Here is a 27,515-nt window from a genome sequence, read left to right as displayed (position 1 = left end):
AACACAGGCTCATCTTGAGCACTGAATATGGATTAGAAATTAGCTTCTTTGTCCAAAATCCCTTACCCCTTTAAAAATAATTAAAATAAACTAAAATAGTGCATTATGTAAAAGGGCAGAAAGCAGATTAAAGACCTGTGAAGGACTGTTTTTGTCCTAGGAGGAGATGACTTTTTAAAGTAGATCAGTTAGCACTATGTTGCTCTGTGTGCACAATGCAGACATGGTCACCTATTGCTGTGTTACAGAAGCATTAATTATCTTAATATATTAGGTCACATCAGAATTTCACACTGTTTTCACTACAGATAATAATCAATACCCTAACACTTTATATTCAGCAGTGTTTTTATTTTGATCCAGTTCAGCTGGTGAAAATCTGAGTCATCTTTATATAAAGAGACACTGCTGTAAAAGATTTTCCATGCATCTACACCATAAAACTTTACCAACTTATCATTTTGGTTTCTCTTTTTAAAGTAGAATGCTAAATATTACATTCATGCTGTACAGTGCTTGTTTGCTGCATTGGAAGTAAGGTATAAAGTAGCGTATTTAACTCTGAAGTATCTATTATTCTAAAATGACTGACTGCTAGGAATAGGGAAAGCCTTCCAACATGCTTTATGAAAACCACATTTAAACCATTTTAAAACAAATACAGTTTATTTCTCATAGCATAGACGACTAAAAAAGTTATTCTATGATATTTTATTATAGCCTGGTTTTTGTTTTTGTTTTTACAAAGGCCGACAGAAAATTGCTCTTTTCCCCTTGCTACTGTGAGTGTTAATGGTGCTACAATTTCATGTTCTAGGGCTGTTAAAATGTGGTTATTGTCCTATAATCACTATCTTCATACCTGTTCCGGCATCTTTGTTATTATGTTCAGTGGCATATAGCATTTCATCAAAAGTGGAAAATCCTTTCTATCTTAAATTGTCTGTCAAGTCATTACAAATCATTCTTAAATTGCAAACTCCAGAGAGAGAATGGATGAGATAGCTCAAAGCAAAGAGTAAACTGTATTAATAGTTCTGAAAGCCTGTTGTTACCAGAAAATGATAAAATCCATAGCTCAGAATTTGTTTAGGGGTGGGCAGGGTTGTTCTGAATGTCATTAATGATTCCTTTGAATTTGCCATAGGATTAAGTTGAAAAAGATTGCTGCATGCATGACTCTTTCTTGCAGCAGTATTCAACACTGTCTCATTCCCACCATAGCAAAGTAATTTCTTTAACACAGCACAGGCTTTTTTTGTTGTTGTTATTTTGTGTGTGTGTGCATGTGCATTCCTCAAAGGCTAACTTGCAAAATTTCCATTGGGTTTCGAATCCTATTAATGTTTCACTTTTTTTTTTTTTTTTTTTGTTTATAAGCTGGACACTTGAACACTTTTCTGACAACAGAAACACAACACACTTTTTTGTTTTTTGGTTTTTGTTTGTTTGTAAGTTCTACAGCTCCTTTTATGATCTAGTGGGTGGCTCTAAAAAGAGCCTTTAGGTTACTTTTGAGGTGGAAATGCTTCCGTGCTGCATTTTACTTGCTCTTGGCCTTGTGACTCTCTGTCTTCTTGGGCAGCAGCACCGCCTGGATGTTGGGCAGCACGCCGCCCTGCGCGATCGTCACCTTGCCCAGCAGCTTGTTGAGCTCCTCGTCGTTGCGGATGGCCAGCTGCAGGTGGCGCGGGATGATGCGCGTCTTCTTGTTGTCGCGCGCCGCGTTGCCCGCCAGCTCCAGGATCTCGGCCGTCAGGTACTCCAGCACGGCCGCCAGGTACACGGGGGCGCCGGCGCCCACCCGCTCCGCGTAGTTGCCCTTACGCAGCAGCCGGTGCACGCGGCCCACGGGGAACTGGAGGCCGGCCCGCGACGAGCGCGACTTGGCCTTGGCCCGCGCCTTCCCGCCCTGCTTCCCGCGTCCCGACATAGTTCCCGGCGCTCCCACACAGTAACCGCCGCCCAAACCAATGTGAAATCAGCATTCCCCGCCCCGCGCCTGGCCCCTTTTATAGCTTCCCTGTGCGGCGCGGCGTGCTTCCCGATTGGCTGCACCGCGCCTTCGCTCGGCGCGTCCAATGGCGCTGCGGATCCAAATCCACCCAATGGGGGAACGGGCGGCTGCCCCGGCCCCTGCGCAGCCCGCGCGCGCCTGGGGCAAGCGGCAACGCGCACACTCTCCGCGGGGCGGGGCGGGGCGGGGCGGGGGAGGAGGATGGGGGCGGTGCAACCCCCTCCCCCCGCCCCGTCCGGATCCGCTCCGCTCGTGACAGCGCCCCGCCCTCCTCGGCCACCGGCCCTCGCGGCGCGTGGGGTGGGGCGACGCCATCTTGGCGGCGGGAGGGTCACGGCCCGCAGGAGGTGAATGGGGATCTGCGACCGGCTCGGAGGACACAGTGCGCTGCTAAAGCCGGCCCCATCGTTTTGGAGATTATCCTACCATTCACCCATACCTAGCGCTTCAGAAATTCTGGTAGAATATCAGAAAGACACTTTTTTTTTTTTTTTTTAATACTGAAATACACAGGTTTCTTTTGGAAGGTCAAAAGAAACAACTTTTGCAATCCAGCCTGAGATGTATATGATGCCTGACATAAACATGTAATAGAACTATTTTTTTTTTTTCTGGAAACAAACCACGGAAATAGTACTGTAGTCAAGTATTACGATACTATTTTGGGGCCTATTCAGGAAAGCATTAGAAGATTAGAAGTACCAGCTTCAACACTTTTGCTTCCCCAGGATTTCAGATGGCTGTCTGGTACAGGCTGGTGCTGTTTCATGGACAAAAAGATTCTTGTCCATTTTTCCTTCCCCTTTGTTCTAAGTCGTGTGGTTTCTCCGTTCCCTGACATCTCTCCATCTTTAGTCTATTTCCAGCAAAGACAGACACTATCCTTGTCTAAGCCAACCAACAAGTCCACGCTCTGGAATCAGCCACAGCCCTCTGCCGTCCCCAGCGCTGTGCTGCCTTTTCCTCCTGCTTTCCCACAGCTCGGGCTTCTGCTCTCGTGGTTAACCCCTCAGGGCAGCGTCCGAGCGCGTTGGCGGCCCGCAGCGTTGCTGCCTTCGTTCCTGTTCTCGTTCCTTGATGCTGTTGCAGTCAAACCTGCGGTTCCTGTACCGCATCTCAGCTCTTGTGATACGGATATCATAAAATCATTTTGAAGTGAGCAGTGTGGATGCCAAAAAACTGCTGCTTTCATGAGAACCAGCGTTGCCAATACAACAAAGGCAAAACACCCATTCCCACCAGGCCGATTCATAGTAGGTGTTCCCCCCCCCAAAAAAAAACAATTAAATTCTTCTTTCTGAGAGGTTATAATAATAGGAATTTTGGGCTAAACTGTTCCGTGTATTTCAGCAAGAGTATCCTAAACAAAGCAAAAGACCTCTGCAGCACACACATGAATTACTGACACAGCTTGTTTATTTCTGGGCAACCAAGATCAGCTCCCCATTTGGAAAAAATCTAATAACCTTCAGGAAGCATCTTTCATCGGCAGCATCATTCAATGATTTATTATACCAAATTCACTTCCATCTTTGTCCAGGCACTGACTCCTTGGGCAAGTCACATTCTTGGTGCCTCAGATTCCCCTGTCCCCCCAGCCTACTTCCCAGCACAGCCATTACTTCTATTGCAGCTAGCACCCAGAGCCACAGATGAAAGATGTTACCACAAAATCCAGGCAGTCTTAGAGAGAAGAATCCCAAAGCTTTGTATGAGCACACTACAAAAATGAGATACAATCAACTTACGAAGTGCCATAGCTGTAACTGTAAGATATATATTCCTTTATGCAGCTGACAAAGACCAAGAACAAAATAAAGCAAGCTTTTCCCAGCTAAACCAGACTGAGTTTATGTTGCCAATTGTCTAAGGCCCTTTCTCTCTTTGTAGAGAAGATGGCATAACAGAGCTGTGTCTATGACCAGTGCAAACATGACATAATTTCCAAAGGCTGTGTCAAAATACAGACTAAAAGCTGTTTTTAAATGCAACACGCTTTCTAATTTTCTTTTAATATTTCTATTTAAACACTAGAAATTTATTCTATTCTTCCTCAGTAAATAAACTAACAGTAAGAAGTATATATGTATTTCACACGCTTTCTTATTAAATCTTTTTCTGCCTGGTCTCAGAATTCTGAGTCACAGCACAGTACAAATACAAGGGAGCATTTCTTGTATTCTCTTGACAGAAGTACAAGTGCTAAACCTTATGTAACTCAGCAAATGCTGAGCTGAAGCAAAGTTCATTCACCTGTTTTCGTTGAAGGACTCCAACCATCCAGAGTCATTACCAGAGCACAAAAATCCGTATGTGGATAAATGGAAACATTCATCTAGATGATTCAAGTAATGTCAGTTTAGATACCAAATTGTTTTACAGTCATTTCTGACTGCGTTGACTGATGCTGGAAAAGAAAAGGTTGTCAGCAATCCAGAAGGATCGCCTGTATTTGACATTCCTGCCATGGCCCATCATTTATGTGGCTGGTGAAGAAACAGTTCATTACACGAGTGAATAGACTGAAGCAAGGGCAACCATACATCCTACTGCTCTGATTAAAACAGGAGTTTCCTGCTTTGTGCTTAGAAATGTATTAAGAACAAGCAAGGCAAAAATCCCCCATATTATTTTAGTGAAGGAAAAAAAAAAAATCAAGTCAGTAGGATAAAACCCAAGTCTCACATGCAGCCAGTTTTTACACATGCTCTCAGCTAGTCATACAACTCCCAAACTCCTGGTTTTATCTGAACACATCACACACAAAAAGGTTATTAAAAAAATCAGATAAAAGTGGAAGAATGAATGGCTCAAGAGATTCCTGCAGGTTATTAATATAATCACATGGCAGCTAGTGAACTTTTATTGACTTTAGATGATAAGGAGAGAGGTCTTTTTCTCAAAATACACTTCCTATTCTCCTCAGTCTATTTCCCGGAAGGGAGGGTCAATAAGCCTATTAAACCCCAGGTCAGAGGTACCATGAAGTAAAATTCCATGCCCTCTCCAAAAATCATCATTTTCACATTTCACTTAGTAATGAAGACAAAATATAAATATCTTTAAAATAAAAAAGAGGCTATTCCCCTAAACATCACTTTTTTTTTTTTTTTTTTTTTTAAAGAAAAATACTACACAACTGCAACTGGATCCTAACTCAGAAAGAGAACCATTGTACAAACTTATTTTTTATCCCAAATTCTGTAAAACAGAATCAAAAGTTTGAAGCATAACTAAGTTTGAGTAACTAATAATTCTGATTATCACCTTAAGAACTTAACTTTAAAACACTGAACATTTAAGTCTGATGCTTATATCTCAAATGATGCCTAGAGCTGGCTATCTAGTATAGTAGTCTGGCAGCCTACAACCAGCAGAAACTCCCTTAATTAAGGGAAAACAAGCAAAAGCTACTATACAGTCTGTATATATTAATCTAGAAATTGATACATGCTTAGAGGACTCATGTTTAAGCCACTAAGACACTCACTACAAGCACTTTAGTGCAAGACAACTAAGTTTTTTTCAATCTGAATACTTGTATTAAAAATATGATTTTAAATGTAAGACACACTTTAATTACAAAACTCTGCAGAATAAAGACTCCTATATAAATACATAATTATTAATTTGGTTCTTAAATACAGTGATTCAGAAAAAAACCTAAGTGTTTTGAAAATACAATTCTCTGAAGAAGTAATTCATTTGGGGAAGAGTTATTGTCAATGCAATTAATCCCACAGGTCTCGAAGCTGATTTGTCTACATGATTAAGAAGTTTTATTCTTATTTGAAACAGACCAAAAATACTTGTTTCTTGTATATGGTAAGAGTTATTGGAATGTATTGGACTGACAGCATAAGGAACGTAAAGGTGTATTTCAGCCAAAAGACAGAAAGAATGCTTTTAAGATAGAAAATGAAGTCCTCAGAAAAATACCCTGTAGTTTAAGACTGTTAACTTCACAGAATTTGCATCTAACAAAAAACTTGTAGAGCTTGAAATTATTTGTCAAGATCTTCAAATTAAAGTTGTTTACCAATCTTAATGTAAGATAAGTCTAGTCTGTCCAAGATGCATCTAGCGGATATCTAAGGCTTTATATAAAATAAGTAAATAAGTCTTTCAATAACAGATTTTTTTTTTTTTAGTGTTTTGTAATTATTAGAAGTATTTCAGGACTTAAATTTCTACCATCCACCAGCAAAGGCTGAAAGGGACATACAGGAATTGCTGAAACAAGAATACAAAAGACTTTAATAAAAGAAGAATATATATATATTTTTAATTATTTACAACATAGCTATTGCTCTTCTGTTGTGAGAGTCAGAATGCCTGTATCTTTCTCAAGGTCTATGAAGTTTCCTCCTTTTCCATCCATATGCTAGATTTATACAGATCACAAGGAAACTGATATTTTGATACACTGAACATTTATTGTCTTTCACAAGACAAAATGAAATTTCCCCTGTCAGTTAAAAGCCATCAAGATGACTGTAAAGGGGACAGGGTGCAAAATTCCAGTGTACAGTATATGCAACAAGTTACCTCCCTGACTACCCTGGAAGAAAAAATGATTGATCAATCTCACTGCAACTAAAAAAGCGACAGGATTATAAAATATTTACAGAAAAAAACAGTACAGAAAATAAAAACTTGACAACCATGTGTGTGTATGAAATCCTGCTAACATTTTTTCTGGCTCCTTAAAAATTTGCTCCACTACCCTCACCAGAGCATTCATGAAGTGAAAGGTTTTCAGTCAGAGCATTATCATACTCCCTCAGAGTACCACTACCTCTCACCAAGGAAGGGGAAAGACTCAAGGAAAGCAGCATCACCTTCTAGACTGCAATTTCCTTCCACTAAGTGGACATGCTAGCTCTGAAACGAGGTCCTGTCACTCCTCATCTGCCATGGTCTTTATTCAGAGCAAACTGGTAAGTTAACCTGTGGGTAGGGAAGTATACCCTGTCATGAGAGCCCTCTCACTGCTTGCAGGAGGTCCTTTTCTTCTCCTCCCTCTGCAGGAGTCTGATCTCTGTTTAGAGAGCAGGAAAGCTGACTAGGACTATGACAGGTCACAGGAGACCTTCCATTTCCTTCATGAAGGCTTCATACACATCATCCTTTGTCTGTACAGAGATAGGGGCAGACGAACCAGCCTTAGGGGCTGCTTTAGTTAACTGGAGAGTAGGCTCATCATCTGCTTTTCTCTGGGAGGCAGCTGAAGCTCCTTTATTCTCCCGGCGCACTCGCAAGGCAGTGGGCACAAAGCGAGTGATCTCTGCCTTGGGGTTAGTGATCTGTGGCTTGGCACTGATCGTGGCTGTAGCTTTCTTCTCAATGGTGGCCGCACTGGTGTCATCCGCCTTGGGACGCTGAATCAAGCTGGGTGGGGCACTCAGTACCCCAGGATTTGGAATAGGAGCTGGTGGGAAAAGCCCAGGCGGGGCAGGTCCTAATGGAGGCACCAAAGGTGGCCGTAACATGCCCGGGCGAGGAGGAGGGATACCTGCAAGAGGAAAAAAAGTATGAGCTGGCTCCACACTGTGAGCCTGAAAATCTTTGACAGAAAAGCACACAGGCTCAAAAAGCAAAGAAACATCAACACGATGCAACTGCGCTGGCTTCAGAAATTGTTTTCAATCCTGCACTAACCACTGGTTCCCAAAAGGAAGAAAGAAGAAAATGTTGAGAGAAAAAGTGATCCTCAGACTTTACAATCTCCAGGTCCCTGTATATTGTTCCACCTCTTTCAGATTACCTTGTTCTAAGCTGAAAGTGAAGTTTCCTGGTCAGCCACTTGGCTGAAGTTTCAGAACCATCAGAAATGAGAACAGCAGCATGAACTCCCCCATCATCATTGTGCTCTGGTATTATTCAGAAACACAGTTTAGCTGAACTGTAAATTCTGAATACTCCTCCCTTTTTGTTATGTAATGACAGATTTCTTGCTAGCAAACTACACAGAACAATATTGAATTAATTATTATTATTAATATATAGGAAAAGAGACAGCTACAAGGGACCAACCAGGTAGAACTTCCCAAGGGAGTACTTTTAGCCCCACAGAGAGAAACATGGACATATTGGTAACAGGGCATTATTTAAAGCCAAAAGGAATATCTATTTTTTCCCCCCATCAGATTTACTGGCTTGATCATCACAGTAAAGGTTCTGAGTACACAAGAATAATAAAGCAGAGAGAGACCCTCCTCCATTCTAACAGAAACCTTTACCTGGTGGGGCAGGAGGTGGCAGACGAGGAGGGGGCCCACGTGGAGGAGGACCTGGGGGCAGACCTGGCGGAGGGCCAGGGGGAGGGCCAGGGGGCCGCCCAGGAGGAGGGCCTGGCGGTAGAAGTCGAGGTAAAGGCCCACGCAATCCTGGCAACCCAGGAGGTCTCAGGAATGGAGGAGCTCCTGAAAGTATATGCACAAAAAAGAGAAGCTTCTTTAATAGATAAAAGAACCATCGCATCAGGTAATGTTGAAGACCCTTGATATGAACTCAAAAGCTGTGTCCATTACTAGCCAACTGCTAAATTAAATAAATCTTCTCAAAGTTTCAAGAGATGGTAGTCCTAAGTCAGAGAAAAGTTTCTTGGTAATAGTCAGGTATATTCCACTGCCTGAGAAAAAGCACTATACTCCCCTTAAGAGGCCTGCTAGGCTCTTTTCAACTCCTAGTACTTCCAACCACACTAAAAAACAAAGCGACCATTTTGATGAGCAGGCATTTGAGCAAATCACTTTGTCACACTTAACTGTTGTATCAATCCCCAAAATCTTCCCCTTAGATGAACATTTCAGTTATACTGTGTTAAACCTCAAAATTCTGTCAGGTGGCCCTAAAAACTTGCCTTCTTTAAGGGTGCAAGTGCAGCTCTGACATCATAGTCACATACTTCAGAGAAATACATAACATCCTGATGTGCTGAACTCCAAATATAATGGACCAAGTTCTCTTCCTTATCCCAAACAGCTATTTCATTAGGTGCCATGTTTTTTTGATACATGAATCACTTTGTCATGCAGCTGAATTGAGGTCAGATAGAATCATTCTGCTCTTAGAAACATATTGAACAAGCATTACTTCAAAGGTTTCATCATTCCTACTCTTCAGATTTGTTCAGAAAGATATCGGCATGCTCTAGAATGTGTCTTATTCCCAATAAACCATACTCATAACCCATCAGCCACATGCTTCCTTTCATCCTGACGCTGCTTGGAACAGGGCTCTTCCCCACGTATTGGAGGAATAGCTGAAAATTGCTACTGAGTTGACATAAGTCTGAATTCAAACAGCTAAAAGTGAAAGAACTTTTCACTCTGAAATCTAATTGCCCTTCTGGCCTGAAAAGAAAAAAATATCTTGCTCTAATAAAAGTAGCTGTTTTAAAGTTTAGGTCCCTCTCATCAGGAAACATCAAAAAGAAAACTGAGAGTGGTGGGAGGAAGGAGGAAATATCAGGGAAAAGGAAAAAAAAACAAAAACAAAAACAAACAAAACTTTGCCTCATCCCCCCTACGTTGTTAAATCATGTTGTTTGTACTATATAGAATTAAAAAAAAAAATAAAATCATTGTATATACTACTTCTCACTACACTCCAACTAAATATCAGCCTTTGTGATGCAAGTATAAAAGCTCAACAAACAAATTTTAATACTTTTTTTTTTTTTAATTACTAAGCAGACTGTTATTCAGTTCAGGTAAATGGTAACCCCACTAACTTACAGAAAATAAACTGCTGTCTTCCTCTAGATCCAAGAAACTTAGGTCCTTCTCCCCCCACACACACACACCCCGAAAAGCATATACCATAAGAAAACTGATATTGATCAGATGCTAGCAGTCTCTAGGCCTCCCAATACTGATGTAAGTTCAAGTTTAATGCTTATTTCATCTGAGGATGACTTTCTTCCCTAATAAGACCTTAATACCTTCTGAAAGTGGAATAACAGAAGCCCTCCTACTGTAGCTTGTTTAAAAATAAAATTGGACAGTGGCTCCCACGCTTGTTTAATGTTCCCTCACGCGAGGAGCAGGGTTGCAGCAGAGAGGCACATTGCATTCTGTGGGCTTTTTCATAGTTCAACACTGGTTCCGCTGCTACCCTTCAGCGTTAGTGCTACAAATGAGCTAATATCATCAGGCTGACTACAGCTACACTGGTCTGATGCCCCAAAAGCACAATGCAGCAATAACAGATGGAAGAGACCACAGATACCTCAGCAACTGCCACGTTGTTCTCTTTGGGATCTTGTTCCTCAACCATAACACATACCCATTCTACAGCTTCGTAACCGCCAACTAAGCAATGGTCTGCAGCACTGAGAGTCTGCAACCTTCAAACCTGGGCGGGGAGGTAAAGATCAAGTGTTCACCTGGTGGAGGCCCAGGAGGAAGGCCGGTGGGTGGGCCTGGGGGTCTCAGTGGAGGGGCCGGAGGTGGCCCTAGAGGAGGTGGCCCAGGCATAGGAGGTGCCTGTATCTGAGTTGGAGGAACAGGTTGTGGAGGAGGTTGCTGCTGTTGTGCCTGGGAGGTTGCAGTAGAAGATCCAGTCTCTGCAAGAGCTTCCTCACTGTGTTGTTGTTGTTGTGATGTTTCTTCAGACTCCGAATCTTCCTCTTCCTCCTCCTCCTCTTCTGAATATTCCTCCACTTCTCTCCCTTCCTCTGGGATTTCCTGACCTGAGAACAGACATATTTATAAAATCAGCTCTCAGCTATTCTCTTTTTTGAATACTACAGAGAAACTTAAGTGCATAAAATAAGGGAAAAAAAATCAACTCTGAAGGAAGAATAAACCCAATCACATTTAACTACTACACAGAAAAAGCAAAAGCGGTACAGAGTTCTAGGTAGTGCTGCCACCTAGAGCTATACTCTCCTGTGAAGGCTAAAACCTACTACCAAACCAGAACTTGAGCTATGTGATACAGGAGCATAAAAGATGAACATGGAATAACTTCCTATGACCAGCTGAAATACGAGTCCACTGAGATGTATCTGTATCACTCACCTGCCATTCGCAACATCATGGCCTGGAGTGGAGTCAACTCTTTCATGTTCTTTTTCTTTTTTCGTGATTTCCCAGGCATGTCTGCAAACCGTACACTATGACCTGGGGAAAGCAAACCATGAAGAAAGAGGGGGAAAAGAAACACATATATGAAAGTTTTCTACCTCGTATGGAAAATACTTCATTTTAAAGTAATGATGCTCCTATAAGAGTTAACGGTGGTCTCAGTGACTTCTTAAAAATTTTACTAGCCTCTACCCTCAGTAGAATTCTCTACCAGTTGAATCTCCTCTCCCCCCCCCAAATCAAGAAAAAAGTTACTAAATTTCATATTACTAATGCTTTTAGATGTTTAATTTAAAAGCGTTGTTTAATTCACTAAACAGTGACAATATTTTACACTGAGGCTTATTTTCTGTAGGGTATTGCGCTAATTCAATGTTTTATGCCAAACACGGTTTGTGACCTTAACAGCCTAAATCAAGTGCCTCAACCTGGAAAGTATGACGCATACTCAGGTATTTCACATCTGGATAGTTTCCCATAGGTCCATTTACTTAAATAATAATAAATAATAAATAATAAAAAAATCCACCTTCATAAAGTGTGGGGGGGGGGGAGAGAGGGAGAGTGTGTGTGCACAGATGTATGCACATGCACACACACTAAATCAATAATACAAACACAAGCTATGTTAAATAATATTCCTCTTTTGACAAATCAAAATCCAATCTAATTCCCATCAGACCTGATTTCTTCTCTTCGCCACCTTCCCTCTCCTTGTCATTATCACGATGCAGGAAATCCTCGGCTTCACTATCTGCATCTGACCTATCGCTGTCACTGTCATCACTGCTCTCATCGTGCTTGTCTTGATCCATATCCTCAGGATAGCCTTCATCTTCACTAGTACTGGAGATATCATCATCATGACCTCGCTGTCCTGCAGGAAGCAAAGTAGTAGAAAATGCATGAATACCAAATACACAGGTATGAAAGAGCACTTTAGAAATCTGCAGTTAGAAATTCTCTGTATCAATAGAGTGAACTTTTTGTGATTCCTTTATTCTTTAATACATATTATTAAGGAATATTTGAGGGATTCTGTTCATAAGGTTTCTGATTCCTCTAAACCTGCTGGCTAATTTCCATGAAGACAACACCCACCCAGATTCACTGGTTCATTTCTGTCCAGCAATTTCTCCCCTCTTTGAAATACTTTGATCTTTTCTGGTACACAGGAAAGCTGATCGCTTCATTGGCAAAAGTTTCTAGACATGACACAGTAACTGCATGAAAAAATGGACTCTACAGTAACTGCATGAAAAAATGGACTCTACAGTAACTGCATGAAAAAATGGACTCTACAGTAACTGCATGAAAAAATGGACTCTAGATTCCTATAACAAATGCATGCCCAGGTTTGTTTCAGTTCCTTTGATAAAGTAAAAAGGCTTCTCTGAGAAAGGTGGGGGTTTTCGGGTTTGTTTGTTCGCTTTCTTGTTTTGTTTTGTTTTTACTGCAATGTTTCAGCCTTGTTAAGGCTGTAGTGGAAGATATCTAGCCTAGGCAACATAACAAAGAAAGTAAGCATCAGCAAGTTTTAATTAGTAGTTTCAGCATCTAAAAATATAGGAGCTAATAAAATTGCAGATACTATACTATGAGACGCACCAGAATCACCTCACTGGCACAATCACTTACAATGAAACCCTCCTCAGGTAGTATAAATACCCGTATCTCCCAAAGAACATCTTGGCTAAGGCACACTATATTTACAGTAAAACTATGTGTAGCAAAGCAGAGAAGTCTAGGAAAAATGCAGACAGAAATAAGGAAGTCCTTTTACCTGCTTCAGAACTGTAAGAAGTATCTTCTTCTCGCCTTCGAGGAGCCATCTCCAAGGTGAAACCCACCTTACGCCCATACATCTGTAGGACTTGAGGTGGGGGTGGCCCTGGAGGAGGTCCAGGGGGCTTCCTGCCTGGAGGTAAACGTGGAACACCAAGCCCAGGAGGTGGAAGCACAGAAATGGATCTAACTGGTGGCCTGGAAATAAAAAGGGAAACAAATCCAGAAGAACATAGGCATACACAAATATGAGATTAATAGAATTCTTTACTCCTTCTCTCATCATTGCTTCTATTGAAGCATTCTATAAACAGATACAAATGTATAAATAAATAAATAAATAAATAATAAATAAAGCTTTGCCTGAAGGGGTTTACAACCTCATTCAGACACAATTGATGAAAATCAGACAAAAGAAAGCTTCTCAGAAGACAATTTAAGAGACGACTGAAATAAACTGAACACTGAATTCCATTACAGAAGCTGACTGAAGTCCTCAAAAAGGTAGTGAAAACAGAAGACTATTCAGAAAGAAACACTCTAGAGTAAGAAATCACACTAACGAGTAAAGTAGAATACTAGCAAAACAAAAGAAAACATGCAGAGCAACTTAAGGGAGCATTAGGTTCAAAATTTTGGCAGGGTTTTAAGCTGAACTGATATGCAGAAACACAAATGCTTGAAGACAGTGTACTACTTGTAAACCAGCTTAAACAAACAAAAAAAAGTAACATTAGGCAAAGATTAAGAAAAAATTTGACAAAACAAAAAGAAAACTAAAGTACAATTCACTCCCAGAATTTCCAGTTTCCACTACTCAATATTACCTCTACATCTAGCTCCTTCCTAGTAGTACAAGGGCTGCTTTTCACTTCCCCTCCAAGCTCTTTTCCACTTACCCATAGGCTGATGTCTTCTTGAGAATAGAAGGTGGTTGGGCCCCAGGAAGGGGAATGTCCTGTATGAGGATGTTGGAGGGTGCATGAGGCATATCTGGTAAAGGGATACTTTCCACTTCAACGTGCTGAGCATTCTGGGGAGATGAAAAAAAAGAGGAGGAGAGAGAATAGGTTAATCCCACAGAAACTACCAAACAGCTTCTTTATGCTACAGGATACAGAACACACGGGACCTGCCACCACTTAACATGCTATCAGAACAGGCACCTTTGACATCTTACAGCAGTTCAGGACAAGGATATTTGGAAAAAATCAAAGGTAAAAGCCTCCAGTGCAAGACACACCACATGCAGCACACTTGTGAAAGGCTTTAGCATTTTAACCAAAATCCAGTCAGGTTTTCATCCCCCTTTAGACCTTTAGTCCCCATAGCAAAGACGCTTAAGACAACTGTGCCTATATCTTCTGATTATATAGAAGGTATGAAGTGCAGGCTGCTGCACTTTCCAAAGGGAAAATCTTAAGAGACATTTGCACTTGGGCAACATTACATTCTCCAGTGGGGTAGGCAGGAATTTCAAAAGAAGCTCTTTAAATGAATGCCAGGGAGTCTCATTATTTCCTTCAACAGAATTAGCTGAAATTCACAGAACAATCTGCTGCATCTTCACAAATAAAGCTCCCTGCATTTGTAACTGTCACACCTGAAGAAGGAACAAAATATATAATTATAGACCTGTAGCTGTGGTAGTATAAACAGCATTACCTTGACAGCATCAAAATACTGGCTGAGCTGTGATCTCTTCTGCTCGTACTCCACTTCCAACTTGCGCAGCTCTTTATAGATATCAGGATTCTCCTTCTCATAGAGCCGCAAGATACGTTCAAAAGTCTCACGTAGTTTTTTGCGTTTATCCTTTAACACTTTTTCATTAAGTTGTGGCTGTTGTACAGGGTTAAACTCTAATTCAAAACAGCAAAAATAAAACAAAAATTCAGAAGTGACTCTACAACTGTGATGAATGAAACAACTTTAAAACAAACACCTTCCAATCCCTATTTTCAAGAAGCCTTCAGCCTTAAGACAACCCCTTCCTTCAACTCTAATCTGCCATACACCTACTCAGCCTTTATTGCAGCCATGTTCTCCAAAAACGTCGCCTTCAGACACACACACACACACACAAAAATCACTTCAAATCATGAGGTCCTTTATTATTCATAGAAACTCCCTCTCACAGAGTTTCTAATAGGAAGGAAATAAGGCTACTCCGTCTCTTTTAGTCTCTCAACTGTCCCTAAAAACTATTCCTCTCTAGATTAAAAAAGAAACAATGCTCAAGTCCAACACCTAGTACTGCTCACTTACCCATCTCATCCAATTTCTCCATGTCCCGGATAATCTGCTTTGGATCTTTCATCTTTAGTACAGCTGCTCGTACCATCATCCGTTGCTTTTTGTTCTGAAAATATCAGATCAAGGAGATAAGAAAAATGTCACAGAAGAGACAGAACCTTTGTATCAAAGATTTGTCTCTTAATACTCCCATTCTGAAAAAAGGGCATTTCAAAACGCTTTGCAGATATTAACAACAGTACATTCAAGAGCAAGATTAAAACCACTGGGACTTTTAATTCCACTCTCTACTTACAAATGCTTCCATAATTCATTCACTTCAATGAAGACACATATAACCAGCAAGTTAAACCAACTAACCAAAAGGGTACAATAAAACATGCCAACAATTTATTTATTTTTATTTCTAAGAACTTACAATAATGTTTTGGAAAGTCTTAATCATCTCAAGTTAAAATACAGTAGATTAACGAGACACTGTTACTCAAAACCAAATTTGTATTTCCTTAAAGTATTTGTTTAGATAATATTTTCCAAAGTGAATCTTTCAAAATCAGCTGAAACATCTGCAGTCTACTCAACAGTCATGGCCCATTAAAATTACAAACACGATGTACAATACAGAGGATGCCAAATAAATGTTCCTGATCTCTTTATTTACCTTCTTTAGTTCCCTTTTCCGAGCTTCTTTACCTAGAGAGGGGAAAATAGGAAAAGAAAATAGCTTGAAAGAGACAATTATGTCCATGAAGAACCTCCCCCTCATCAGGACTATTGCCCTGTTTCTCAGCAGTTGACTTGTTTTACACAAAAACGTAACTTTTTAATGTCATTTTCTCACTGAGGGAGAAATATGGCTAGAAATATAACACAAATAAAACAGAATTTTACAGAAAGATTGGAAATCACTTTCCCTCATCTGTTTCTATACAGACAAGAACTACAGACAGCAAGTCATAATGATATTTCCAGTTACTAAAGGACTGTTGCCCAGAAGCTGCCTATAGCAACAAACAACAAATTGGACTTTAAAACAAAATACATTTTGAATACACATCTAAAATAAAGTACATTCATAACAGCAGCGTGGGTATTTCTGTCTGCTTAGTGTTGATAACAGACCAGACATGTTACAAAAAGGGGAAGAAAAAAAAAGGGGGGGGATTAAATGATTTCCTCATCCAACCCGAGCATATACAAAATTCAACACATTCCTCAGATTTTGGCTTCAGATAGATTAGCTGTGCCACAAGAAGTTTGCAGTTTAGCTGACAGCAAAGTAAAGAGATCTTAGAACACTACAACTATAGTAAAAACTATGAGATAAATACGCTCTCTTGGGAAGCTTTTATGCCAGCCAAAACAAAGATAATATTTCTGAAATGTGGGGAAATCAGTTCATATTCACATATGAGGACTTTCCTTCTGAGATAAAGTGTTTTTTGCATTCGTTTAAAAAAATTCCAGGACCTGGCATTCACATCCATTTAGCTTTTATGGATACTTACGGGCCTGATCTGTGGGATTCATGAACTTCCCACTCTTGGTGGATGATGTAGATCTCCGCCCCATCTTGACCTTTTTCTTCTTTCTCAAATAATAACAATAAAGAAGACCTGGAAAAGATAAAAGTCTCATATCCTGCACACCAATAATCTGAGAATGATTATTTCCCCTCTCTAAATTAGTAAGTGGCTTCCTCAAATACTTGTCAGCTCTTCAAATCCTAGTGCAACCTCAGGCAGTTATAACAGAATCATCCTATTTTAATCAAGAATCAGTTAGTTACTCACTTCAAGAGTCAAATCAATAAGCTTCCGGTTTATGTCATTTGGGGGAAGAAAAAAAAAATCACACATGATTTTCTAAGAAAACATCACAGATCTTCTAATTTTTCATTTACTCCTGTAAGAGCTTTCCATTCCTCTCTATTTCATACGCTTCCTGCAAATTTCTTCCTTTCCTCACTTCTAAGTTGTCCATTGTTCCCCTTCTGAGGGCCCATTAAATCCATCAGCAAAGATTTTGCACATATCCACATCTGCTTCTCCTCATCACAGACCACTGACATGCTATTGCCCTTATGCTCTCTACCTCTATACCTCCACCAGTATCATTTTAAGCTACATTAAGATGGGAAGAGAAAAGAAAGATTTTCTGGAAAGAGTTACTTCCTGGTTTGAAACAGGTTTTTTAATTAACTTACAGATAACTACAGGGAGGTCATAACTACAGCTGTGCAGGCACCCTTTCTCACAGTTCTAATCCGCATTTTCTCCCCTCTGCATTCAAACCACCACCACAAAAAATACACAAATTCCATCCCAAGAACTAAGACATCCCATAAACTGGGAGTAGATGGGATGCAGCTTTCAAGTCACCATACTGCATCCAAACAGGTAGTGTCCAAACACAATGAAAGACTTCACAAGTTCAGTCCAAAGTTCTTGATACCCTTGCTGCAGCTTGCCCACGCATCCTTTTTCCCTTATTGCAAAAGCTGCCACTTTCAAACCACATTCATGTACCTACTATAAAGAAGTTTAAGCATAAGTTTCATTTAGGGTTTCACCACCTGACAGAAGAGATTCCTAACAAGCTCCAAGGATTAGCTGTACTCAGTGCACTGATCAGCAAAAGTCCACAGAGTTCATGATTTATGCTACTAGATTATGCAAACCGCAGGCTAACTGTGAGCAGCTGCACCCCACGATTTGCGATCACCAATATGTCCTACTTACAGAAATAATTACAATGATAGATTTTTTTTTTTTTTGCAAGACACTACCATTTCTGTAGCTGAGAATGCTTAGAAGATAGACTTACGAGTTGCTCATTCACGCTCTACTTCCCAGATTTCTAATACTGACAGCAGAGAACCGGGGCAGAAAGTGCCCCATGAGGGACCCAACAGTCCCGTCCCGTCCCTTCCCTCTCCTCCCCTCCCCCAACCGGGGCGGGGGGGGGGGAGGGGGAGGAATGGAAGGGGGAGGAAGGCAAGGTAGTACCGCATGCCGCCTTCCTTTGCCCGCTCCTCTTCCCCTCCCAGCGCCGCTCCTCTCACCCTATGCCTGGCTGGGCCGTGCGGCTCCCTCCCGCCGCCGCCGCGGCCTCTATAACGGCCGCGCTCCTCGTTGCCGCGGTCCCGCCGCCATCTTGAACCGGGACCGAGTGGCGCGCCGCCGTAAAGTGCGACTGCCGTGCTACACCGCCCAGAACGCCGCTCCGGAAGTAGCGGCCTAGCGCGCCACGTGCGACTCTATGATTCCGCTCCTTTTCTCTCCCTCGTACCGAGATTGCTCTATGGTTCGTCTGGGGTGGAATCACGCGGGGATGTGTTAGTGCAGCAAACCCAACTTAGGTTTCTCGTAGCAGTCTCAGCAGGAGCTAGATTACAAAAGACGTCAAGCACAGGCATCTGCAAGCACCTCAAGTGACAAGCTGCATCCAAGGCAGCTCTCTGTCAAAAGCCATAAAAGCTGCATGTGTGCTGTTTATTGGTGGAGAGAAATTCCTGGGCCTGACCGAACACATATTTAGCCAGTTAGATATCTGTCCAGTAAGAAATGCTGCCAAACAGCTACTAGACAAGAAAAAACATTGTCCAGCCTGTACAGTTCCCATGCAACCTGTGTCCGTATCACAATAGTCCTGTCACATTTCACTTGGCATGAACGTACTTCTGTCATTTGGAGAGTTAGCACCAGAGGGTCTAGAGTAGAAAAATCAGCAGTTTGCACCCAGACTGGCTATGGCCCCTTCAGAGAAACAAGTATGAGATTTATCAGAAGGCAAGAGAAAGTAGATAATTGTTTCCTATTTTGAGGGAAAGTATTTCAATTACTTATCAGACACAGTGAGCTAGGCTCTTTCTGCTCAGCTGGATGTTCTCCCTTGCATTTAGCCAGTTGAATGCAAGCTGCGCTGAGTTCGAGAACCAATAACTAATGTCAAGCATACATAACTGGCAGTAATACAGGCAAATCCCAGAGATTTTCTTATTCTTGCGGCTGGGGAAAAGATGTTCCTTTTTTTTCATTGGGAGGGGGGCAGTGTCCCCAAGCTAATTTTCGGGTTTCTTACCTCAAAACGGCCTTGTCCGGCTGCAGCCTCTGTGAGGTCAGGGGCCCCGTCCTAGCTCACAGGGTTGCTGGTCCAACCTCTGTGAGGTCATGGCCTCGGGCTCTATAAGCGGTGGCCCGAGGCTGCCAGCGTCCTCGGCATCTTTACCATCTTGTGGACATGAGGACACCTTCCACGCCTGCTTTCTCAAGGAACCCATTTTTCCTTTGATCCCACCAGCAACAAGGATCTATCAAGAGGTGAATGGTGACTGTATATCTTTACATGCTTCATTGCGTGTGCCCATCCCCTGACACGGATTAGCGTTTGTTTTAAAGAAAATGTGGACGAACTGCCTGAAAAATATGATAGATTTTTCTTTGTCTGACGCCAGTATTCTCCTACAACAGTGGCTGGCAACCTCAGAAAGGTATGTAGCAAGAAACCGGTGTTTCTTCTTCCTAAATTAGAGTGTACAGATGCCCATAGAAAATGAGCACAAACTGGGACTTCTGGTTGCTCCAAAACTCAAAACATTACTGTTCTGCTGATTGACAGTGTCTTGCCTCTAAGCAAATGATAATCTCCTGTTTCTACTAAGCGCCACACTTCCTAGGAGCTAGGAAAAACTGCACCTTAGAGGGGCTTCAGGCCATCATGCTACCATGATACTTTGTCCCTAGGCAGGGCAGTGCTTTTTGCCTCTTCTGAATTGCCTCTCCAGACCTACATCACCTAGGCTGGGGCTTGTGTTGGGCCTGCTTATTGGGCCAGCTGTGCCATTGCTGGCAGTCACCCAAGCTCCAAAGCCAGGGGCTTCTGCACTGCCGTCTGTCAGAGCTACTTACGAGCTATCAGCTGCTTTGACATCTAGTGGCTTCCATGCAAATAAGAATAAAGGCAAAGAGGCCTGAAAAAATGATTAAAAGTGGGAAAGATGGGAAAGAAAAAAAAATATAGGGAAGAATTAAGAGAATGAACAGCTTTTCTGTTATAACTCACCTATCTCTTTGCTTTCCTGGGCATAATCCAATTATTATTAATAATCATTTAATGTTGCTAATATTGAATATTAATAAACATGTATGAATATGAATATGCTTTCGTGTAGGGGAGGCTGGTACTAAAAATGTACCTATGCAGAGTCCTACTATAATAATCTGTCCTGCATAGAAATAGTAATTTATATATTGTATCATTAATGAAGATTTTAATCTTTTTTCTTAGTAAGTACACCATATGATTTGGCTTCAGATTGATTTTTTGAGACAGAACAAAACAAGTAGAACAAATACAGGAAGGAGAGCTCTTACAATGTTTAGATGCATTTTTTAATAATTATTAAAATGCATTTTTCTTCAAAGAACAAAGCAAGAAAGAAAACCACAGTAAATTAGAGAAAGAAACTGCAGATCATGTTCTTTCTTATAGCTTTTTGTTTTTAAAATCTGCCACATAAGGACATGTGTAACGTCAGTAGCATGTCATCAAATGCAGAATGTGAGTATGCTCTTGGCAGTCCCACATTGGTGACTTGTGAAACACTTGAAGAGAAAATAAATTCAACAGCATGTCTGTGGTCTAGGGCTATGATCCTAGTAATACTTGCACATGTGTATAATCCGATTTCAACCAACAGCGCAGCATATGTGCCCAGAACTAAGTACCTGTGATGTGGCAGCAGCAGGGCATTACTGAGCATAAGAGATTATCCACAGACACCTGGAACATTACAGCTGATTTCTCTCAATTGTGGGGCAGGGTCGTGTTTGTCTGCAGGCACATGATTTTCTTAACTGCTAATCTACTGGGATTAGAATTTATTTAAAGAAGATCTCTGGCAGGCTCCTTAGGACAAGAATAGGACAGGAAATATTTATGCTTCAGCAAGTCCTTATGAGCACTTCTATGAAAAGAGAATTCAGCATATCAGATTTAGTGCTAATCCACACTAAGCAAATTTAGCCAGTACAGCTGTCCCGATGAACCCTCTGGAGGATGATGTGGGTTCATTTATTGAAATCGTTTTCTTCCATTATGATCTCACCTTTGTTAGAGAAACACAGTAAGAAAAAAAATCATACTTTCTAACCACTACTGCTCCACCAATGAAATTATTGTCATTAGCACTAGTTATCTTTCTGGGTAGTTATTTACAATGCATTCCGGAAAACTATTGAACAAAAGGTGCCACGTATTTGAACTGTTGCCTTGCAGAAGCACCCTTAAACCAATTCCTTATTGGTATATTTCTGTTCCAGTTCCCTCCTCTGTCACATCTCTTGTTTTGTTACCACTAGAAAGAAACAAATGCATGCACAGCAGGAAAAAAAAATCATTTTACCATAGTGAATCAAAAACATCTAGCAGACACAGCTAACTGCAGTTGCTATCATGGCAGGAGCAAGAACACCCAACTTCATTTATTGTGCCTGATGTCTCACCAAGGAAGTCACTTCATGGATGGCATGCTGGTATTTTTCTGAGGCTGCTTTGAACTGGGCCAGATGTTCCTCATAGCTTCTCACAGCAGCCAGAAGCTGATTCCTCTCCACGGCTCCCAGAATGGCATGGAGGATCATTTCAATGCCAAGCCCAAGAATGGCAATGCTGATTCCCCCAAGAACAGATGCCCCAATCTGTGCAAGGAGACTCACAAGTTTGCCAACAGTGAGAGTTATAAGATTGGAGCCAATTAGTTTGATAGCTACCATCCCGGCTGTCGAAGTCGCTTCTCCAAGAACAACAGAAAAGACCTTATGGGCTATTGCAATTTTCTCCAGCTCAGGCTCTTTAATATCATATAACTTCTGGTACAGTACAGGCTCTAGCTTTTCCTTCATGTCACTATCAATCTTCTGTACTTGACATTGAATCTCGGTCATTGCTTGGATGATAATGTCACAGTTTTCCTTGACAGTACCATTCTCTCTCATCTTAATATGAGGAATCATACACCCAAGGTATTCATTCAGTACGCCAGCCAGCTCATTTGTTGCATGGAAGTTTGTGGACATGCAGTCAAGCAATTCCTGATGCAGATGGATCAATTCTTGACGTCTCTTGGGGTTATCTGGGTAAAGGAGGTCACTCAGCGCCATTCTTCAGAAATGCTACTTTAAGAGAAAAAAGAAAACTTTATTCTGTTTAATACCCCAGCCATTAAAGAGAAGTAAATATACTCCTTTGTCTTTCCTCATTGATTCTTCTTATACTTGGCAAATCAAATCCCAAGGTATAGTTTATAAGCCTAGAAATCTTAATCATTGTTTGGGGTGTTTCCAATGCAGGTATTGTATCACTTCAGACCTTAAAGTTGCACCTACTGAATGTTGCGATATTGAAATACCTTTGAACTTGACTTACTGAAGCCAAATGATTGCAAAGGGACATTCTGAAACATGGGCATATTCAGATCAACAAAAACAATAACAAATATGTAATTAGCAGGTTGGTAAAATGAATATGTGATTCTTTACCTAGAAAGCTGAAGAGGATAGAGACTGAACTGGTTCATTAAGAAACACACTCATCTCATCTGCAAAATCTAAAATAATCTGAGGACTTGCAATGCCTGTTCTAAATACTTTTGTATCAGCCTATTTTCTTCAATTAATGGCATCTGATTTTACTGCAATGGCTTGTGGAGTGTACACAACTGTACTAGCATAAGTGTGTTTTATGCAGTATACTGTATCTCTTCTCATGTTCAGGAGAACGTGTTATCGTATAAGCACTTTTATACTAATAAACTAATACTTGGGAATTCATAAAGAATAGTGAAAGCTTTTTAGATAAATCCACCCTAATATCACTTTGCACATATTTCCCACTGTATTATATTTCCTAATATTTAGCCCCTGTTCCTTATTGTTGTTGATTTTTTCAGTGTTACTATTCACCATTCTTTATAATGCTATAAATAGTTCCCCACTGATTTTTTACTCGCAGCTGTCAAACAACTATAGACAGCTCCTTGGATGTTGAATGTGCCATGTAATCGCAGTGAGGTGCGCCTGTTCCAGTAAGATGCGCATGATAACAGAGTGCCTTAGAGCAGTGAACACCGGCTTGCAGGGAGTGTCCTACCTGTGCAGCCTGGCTTCTCCTGTACCCAGGCTCTCGTGTTTAGATCTAAAATCAGCAGGTGCTCACCAAGCTCCTATGACATGGCTGGGCAGAGTCTGTCCCTCTCCCAGAGCATAAAATTTGATTTTTTTTTCTCTAAATGCCTGTGTACAATCCTTATGGTCATTGTTCCTGTCTGAGCTATCTCTGTTTTGACAATAAGAAGGCATATTTAATATATTTTTCAGCATCAGCTGCATGTCAACATACAGGGTCCAAAGTGACAGCTACCAAGGATTACAGAGTTATTCCTCATTACTAAGCTTTTGTAATTAGCTCTGTGCCACTTCCTTTTAACCCATCGCCAACTGCAAAAAAAAATGCTTTAGCGTGATTTTGAGTTGAAAGAACTCTGCATTCTGGGGTGAACTGTGAATGAGTAGAATGTCTGATATCTTTCTTGGTACTTCTGCATTCTCAGCCCTCTTATTGCAAATCTTGGCCACTTTTATGGATTGGTTTACATTTTTTCCAAGATAATTGGAATTGTTATTGGTGCCTAATAGCACAGTTATAACTACAAATTGTTAGGAGTAGGAGATTGACTAGATTTTTCTTCCGTAACAACCCCTTTCTGTTATTTTGGTGGTCTTAGTTCTTGCAGAATCTATTAATTCCAAATCATCTGACACTGATCCAGCCATATTTCACCAAATGCACCCCTCCCACAACAAAATCACTTTAGAAAACAATGATTTCCACAGTCCCCTAGCTAGCTTTTAGTCCCAACATTGAAATACAAGCCACTCTGAAAGGATTTTTTTCCCACAATATTTTGTGCGGTACTGTATGTTGAGTTAGGTTTGCATTTCTTCCAGTCACTTACCTTGTAGCTCTATCAATGAAATAAACTCTTTAACTCATCTTACTTCAGACTGGAGGGAACAAAGTTCATATACAGTAAGAGTTTGTGATTTTCAGGAAACAAAGCCCTGTGAATGCAAAGTATGATTTCATATCAATTCTGCCTTAGGGGTATTGTTGGCCTGCTTCCTGACTCAGAGTGGTGTTAGATCTTTTCCACTACAGTGATGTTATGTTAAAAGATAATTTGCTTATTCTTACTTACAGAAACTGTGAGAAAACAAATTGTTCTAAGAATAACAACACTTTCATGAACATCGTACATACTAGAAAGATAAGGAGACATTTTCTAGCATCTATTATTTATCCATTACAAGAATTATTTCAGGTTCCTATTACCACTCTTGACTGTATGCCTCTTAAAAGTAAAATTACCTCTCTCTCTTCGCATTAACACTTTTGCTAGTTGTTACATTCACTTTCAACAGTTTGACTGACTACATATATTTCTGTATTTCTGCATATTTCTTCAGTTCCAATGAGATATTCTCCAGGAAAGTTTCCAGGGGCTTTTCCAGTTAAACTTTTAGACTGCCTACCTGATTTTGACTGAGCGCTTCTGCAATCAGCTGAATGTGTGCAGGGCAATGACTTCATCCTCTTTCCCCTGGATACCTCTGGTGGTTTCCAGCAGCATGTGATGAGTTATGGATCCAGAGCGAGAGGCTTCATCTGGGTCCTGTTGCCTGCCTTCTCTCAGTTACTCCTATTGGATGATGTTTTCCATCTCCTTTCTCCTCCCCTCCAATTACAGCACATTTCAGTTTATTTCAGGCTAGTTCACAATTGTTAGGTCCTCCAGGCCTGTGTCCAAAGGCCTTCTGCTCATGGAGAGAATAATTACAGCATGGATCCATCTGCCTACAATAAAAGTGCCATCATAAGCACGTATAACCATGACTGAAAGGAGATGGTATTACATGCTGTTGTCAGAAAATTTGACATGTAGGGCAGCACTTTTCATTCATCCAAGTGCAGGATTAGGTTTCATACTCGGTTGTATAAGTTTCTGTTGCTTATAAATATACATAATATATGCTAATCTTTTCAGCTATTGCTTGAAATGATGAATTGCTGCCATGACTGTTTTTGTACACCACGAATTATGGAAAAAAAAAGTTGAACAATCCAACACAGATAGAAAAATAAATACCAGAAACCATGAAGTCAGCAGTACAGGCTTTGTCTGTCCCAGCAGGAGAGCCTATACTTCTGCATTCATCCAGATTAGACACCTTCTATGCACTGAGCTTTAGAAAGGCAGACTCACTGTCCACCAGGACCTACTCACCAGTGCTGTCTCTCCACATCAGAATGGTTGAGTTCTCACACGAACGTACAAAACCAGTTCTTCTGTCAAGCATAAAATGAGTCATTTATAATTGCTAGCTTGGTTTCCCCTGAAAGCTGAGCTATTTTTTCAGTCTAGAGCTAGAGCAGAAAACTCTCCTTGATTTCAGAGCTGTAGGCATGAGCTAAGAGAGAACACGGATGATTTAATTATTACTTTTCTGCATTTAGCTGTTGCCAGCTCTTTGCCAGCTATGACTGCTTTTATGAGAGTGTCATGCAGCCCTGAAATATTGAACTGAATTGAATTCATCAGCTTAGCAACTGCCTCTTTATCACACTCTATAGTCCTGGAAGCTGATTTCAGGTTCTTAAGGTTTGTGGTGCATGTGAACCATTCTCTTCTGCAGCCCCTACTGTATTGAATGGAACATGATTCAAGTTGATTTGAACAATAAACCAGCAGTTTTGTTCCAGTTTTGCTCCAGTTCTTTAAGCAAGATAATAGCTGTTGTTTCAGACCTTTTACATTTGGGGGTAAGGACTTCATCTGATGTGTTTGTCACTCATCTCCGCTGCAATTTCCCAGATCCTCTCCTCTGAGGTAGTAAGAGGGGAGGAAATGGCATGGAGCCCCAGAGCCAGCTCTGACTTAACAACATTGGAGGCTAAAATCAATTTTACCACTTCATGCAATTTCAGAATACTTTTACCAGGGTAAAGGAAAGGAGAGAGAGGTATGGGGCAGAGCTGAGCACTAAGAAAAGAACCTTGAAGTATATGAAGTGGGATGGGGAATTGCAATTGCTTGGCTACCTGAAATTGCACATCTAATTGCAACAATAGCTGATGAAACATGGCTGCTGGTTGCAGCACCTTCAGCCAGTCTGGCTTTCCAGGGCAGGCCTGTGGCACAGGCAAAGACAACACCAAGAGCAGTGCTATTTTGTTCCCCCTCAGCAGTGCATTACCCTAGGACTGTGCCTACAACCGGCCTTGAGAGAACGCCTACAAGTCAAAAGAAGAGCAGGGTGGGAGCCCAGGCAAGAGGGCTGTTACCTGCATCCACCTCCTGAGGGATGCTGAGCTGCTGTGTCTAGGTAGAGCAGGAGTGCAACATCTAGCCACTCCATGATTTGACAGATGTGGATCACTTCAAAGGAAATGGTCTCTTGATAGCACGTTGCATTGTTTGGCCTTTAATTGTTTTGTCTGTTGACAGCAGATGACTCATTTGGCAGACTGACTTTCCTCTGTCCATTCCCCCTTGCCCAGAACACAAGTTTAATTCTGAGCGGACCCCCTGGTATACTCAAACCAAAGGATGGTAGTACTAAGGATGATGTAAAGTGGACTGTTTGTTAGAATTCCCATAGATTTACCAATAAACACCAAAAGGCAATTATTTTCTCACATACCTTCTGTTGCTTTTCAGCTGAGAGTCATATTCATAATTCCAGTAGGTGTCAAAATAATAACATGTGTAGCTGCTTACCCCATATTTTGCTGGCCTGCCTAGTAAGACCTTTGCAGAAGTCCCTTTTCCATGTTCGTTACTAATTCTAATGTCTCTTTTCTGAGAGGGGGCAGGTGGGTTGATAATTTGTAGTTTTAGTTTCAGAAATGTAATATTCTAGCTGAAAAGATTTTCAGTTTTTCTACACTCTCTTTTGGATATCTTCTGTTTTCTTTTCAGATCTCCTCTGTAGAAATGTTATCCCGCCTTGGATTTGAGAGTGATAAAGAAAGGCTGCTCAGAGCCAGCCAGGATCTGTATGACTTATTGTACATGTATATCTCTTCGACCAACACAATATTCCGGATCCTCAATGAGCACCTTGGCACCAACTTCCCAATCATTTCAGTAAAAGAAAACTTTAGCATTAAAGAGAACCTACAGATTCTAGTTGATGCTTTGAAAGAGATGCAAGTCATTGTGGAAACAAAGGACAAAGATGTGCAGGAAAAAATCAACCACAGTTTGTATGCTAAGATTGCTGGTCCCATCAACTCTCTAC

The 27,515-nt window shown here is 41.0% G+C and overlaps 3 protein-coding genes across 6 annotated transcripts; all 3 read right to left on the bottom strand.

Annotated features, from left to right (window-relative positions):
• Positions 1–1,393: 1,393 nt before the first annotated feature.
• Positions 1,394–1,966, bottom strand: LOC134146115 (histone H2A type 2-C). Its single transcript, XM_062586324.1, has one exon. The coding sequence runs from the start codon at positions 1,931–1,933 to the stop codon at positions 1,544–1,546; it is 390 nt and encodes a 129-aa protein (XP_062442308.1). The 5' UTR covers positions 1,934–1,966; the 3' UTR covers positions 1,394–1,543.
• A 4,467-nt stretch (positions 1,967–6,433) lies between these two features.
• WBP11 (WW domain binding protein 11) lies at positions 6,434–18,322 on the bottom strand. Its single transcript, XM_062586195.1, has 12 exons — positions 18,218–18,322; positions 16,662–16,769; positions 15,815–15,846; positions 15,166–15,259; positions 14,563–14,759; positions 13,797–13,930; positions 12,896–13,095; positions 11,795–11,989; positions 11,047–11,148; positions 10,410–10,715; positions 8,260–8,442; positions 6,434–7,532 (listed from the first exon to the last, which is right to left on the bottom strand). The coding sequence occupies exons 2-12, from the start codon at positions 16,723–16,725 to the stop codon at positions 7,099–7,101; spliced, it is 1,941 nt and encodes a 646-aa protein (XP_062442179.1). The 5' UTR covers positions 16,726–16,769; positions 18,218–18,322; the 3' UTR covers positions 6,434–7,098.
• A 2,202-nt stretch (positions 18,323–20,524) lies between these two features.
• On the bottom strand, positions 20,525–25,523 carry SMCO3 (single-pass membrane protein with coiled-coil domains 3). 4 transcript variants are annotated; one of them, XM_062568548.1, is made up of 4 exons: positions 25,499–25,523; positions 24,747–25,068; positions 24,170–24,275; positions 20,525–22,331 (listed from the first exon to the last, which is right to left on the bottom strand). In XM_062568548.1, the coding sequence occupies exon 4, from the start codon at positions 22,314–22,316 to the stop codon at positions 21,639–21,641; it is 678 nt and encodes a 225-aa protein (XP_062424532.1). In that variant the 5' UTR covers positions 22,317–22,331; positions 24,170–24,275; positions 24,747–25,068; positions 25,499–25,523; the 3' UTR covers positions 20,525–21,638. The 4 variants fall into 4 exon arrangements, with proteins under 4 accessions (XP_062424532.1, XP_062424538.1, XP_062424550.1 ...); XM_062568554.1 differs by having other exon boundaries at positions 20,525–22,328; XM_062568566.1 differs by lacking the exon at positions 24,170–24,275.
• Between the last annotated feature and the right edge of the window lie 1,992 nt (positions 25,524–27,515).

This window comes from Rhea pennata, chromosome 1 (assembly GCF_028389875.1).
Source record: "Rhea pennata isolate bPtePen1 chromosome 1, bPtePen1.pri, whole genome shotgun sequence".
NCBI lineage: Eukaryota > Metazoa > Chordata > Aves > Rheiformes > Rheidae > Rhea > Rhea pennata.
The sequence above is the reverse complement of the archived record's forward strand: the minus strand, read 5'-3'. Positions and strand labels throughout refer to the sequence as shown.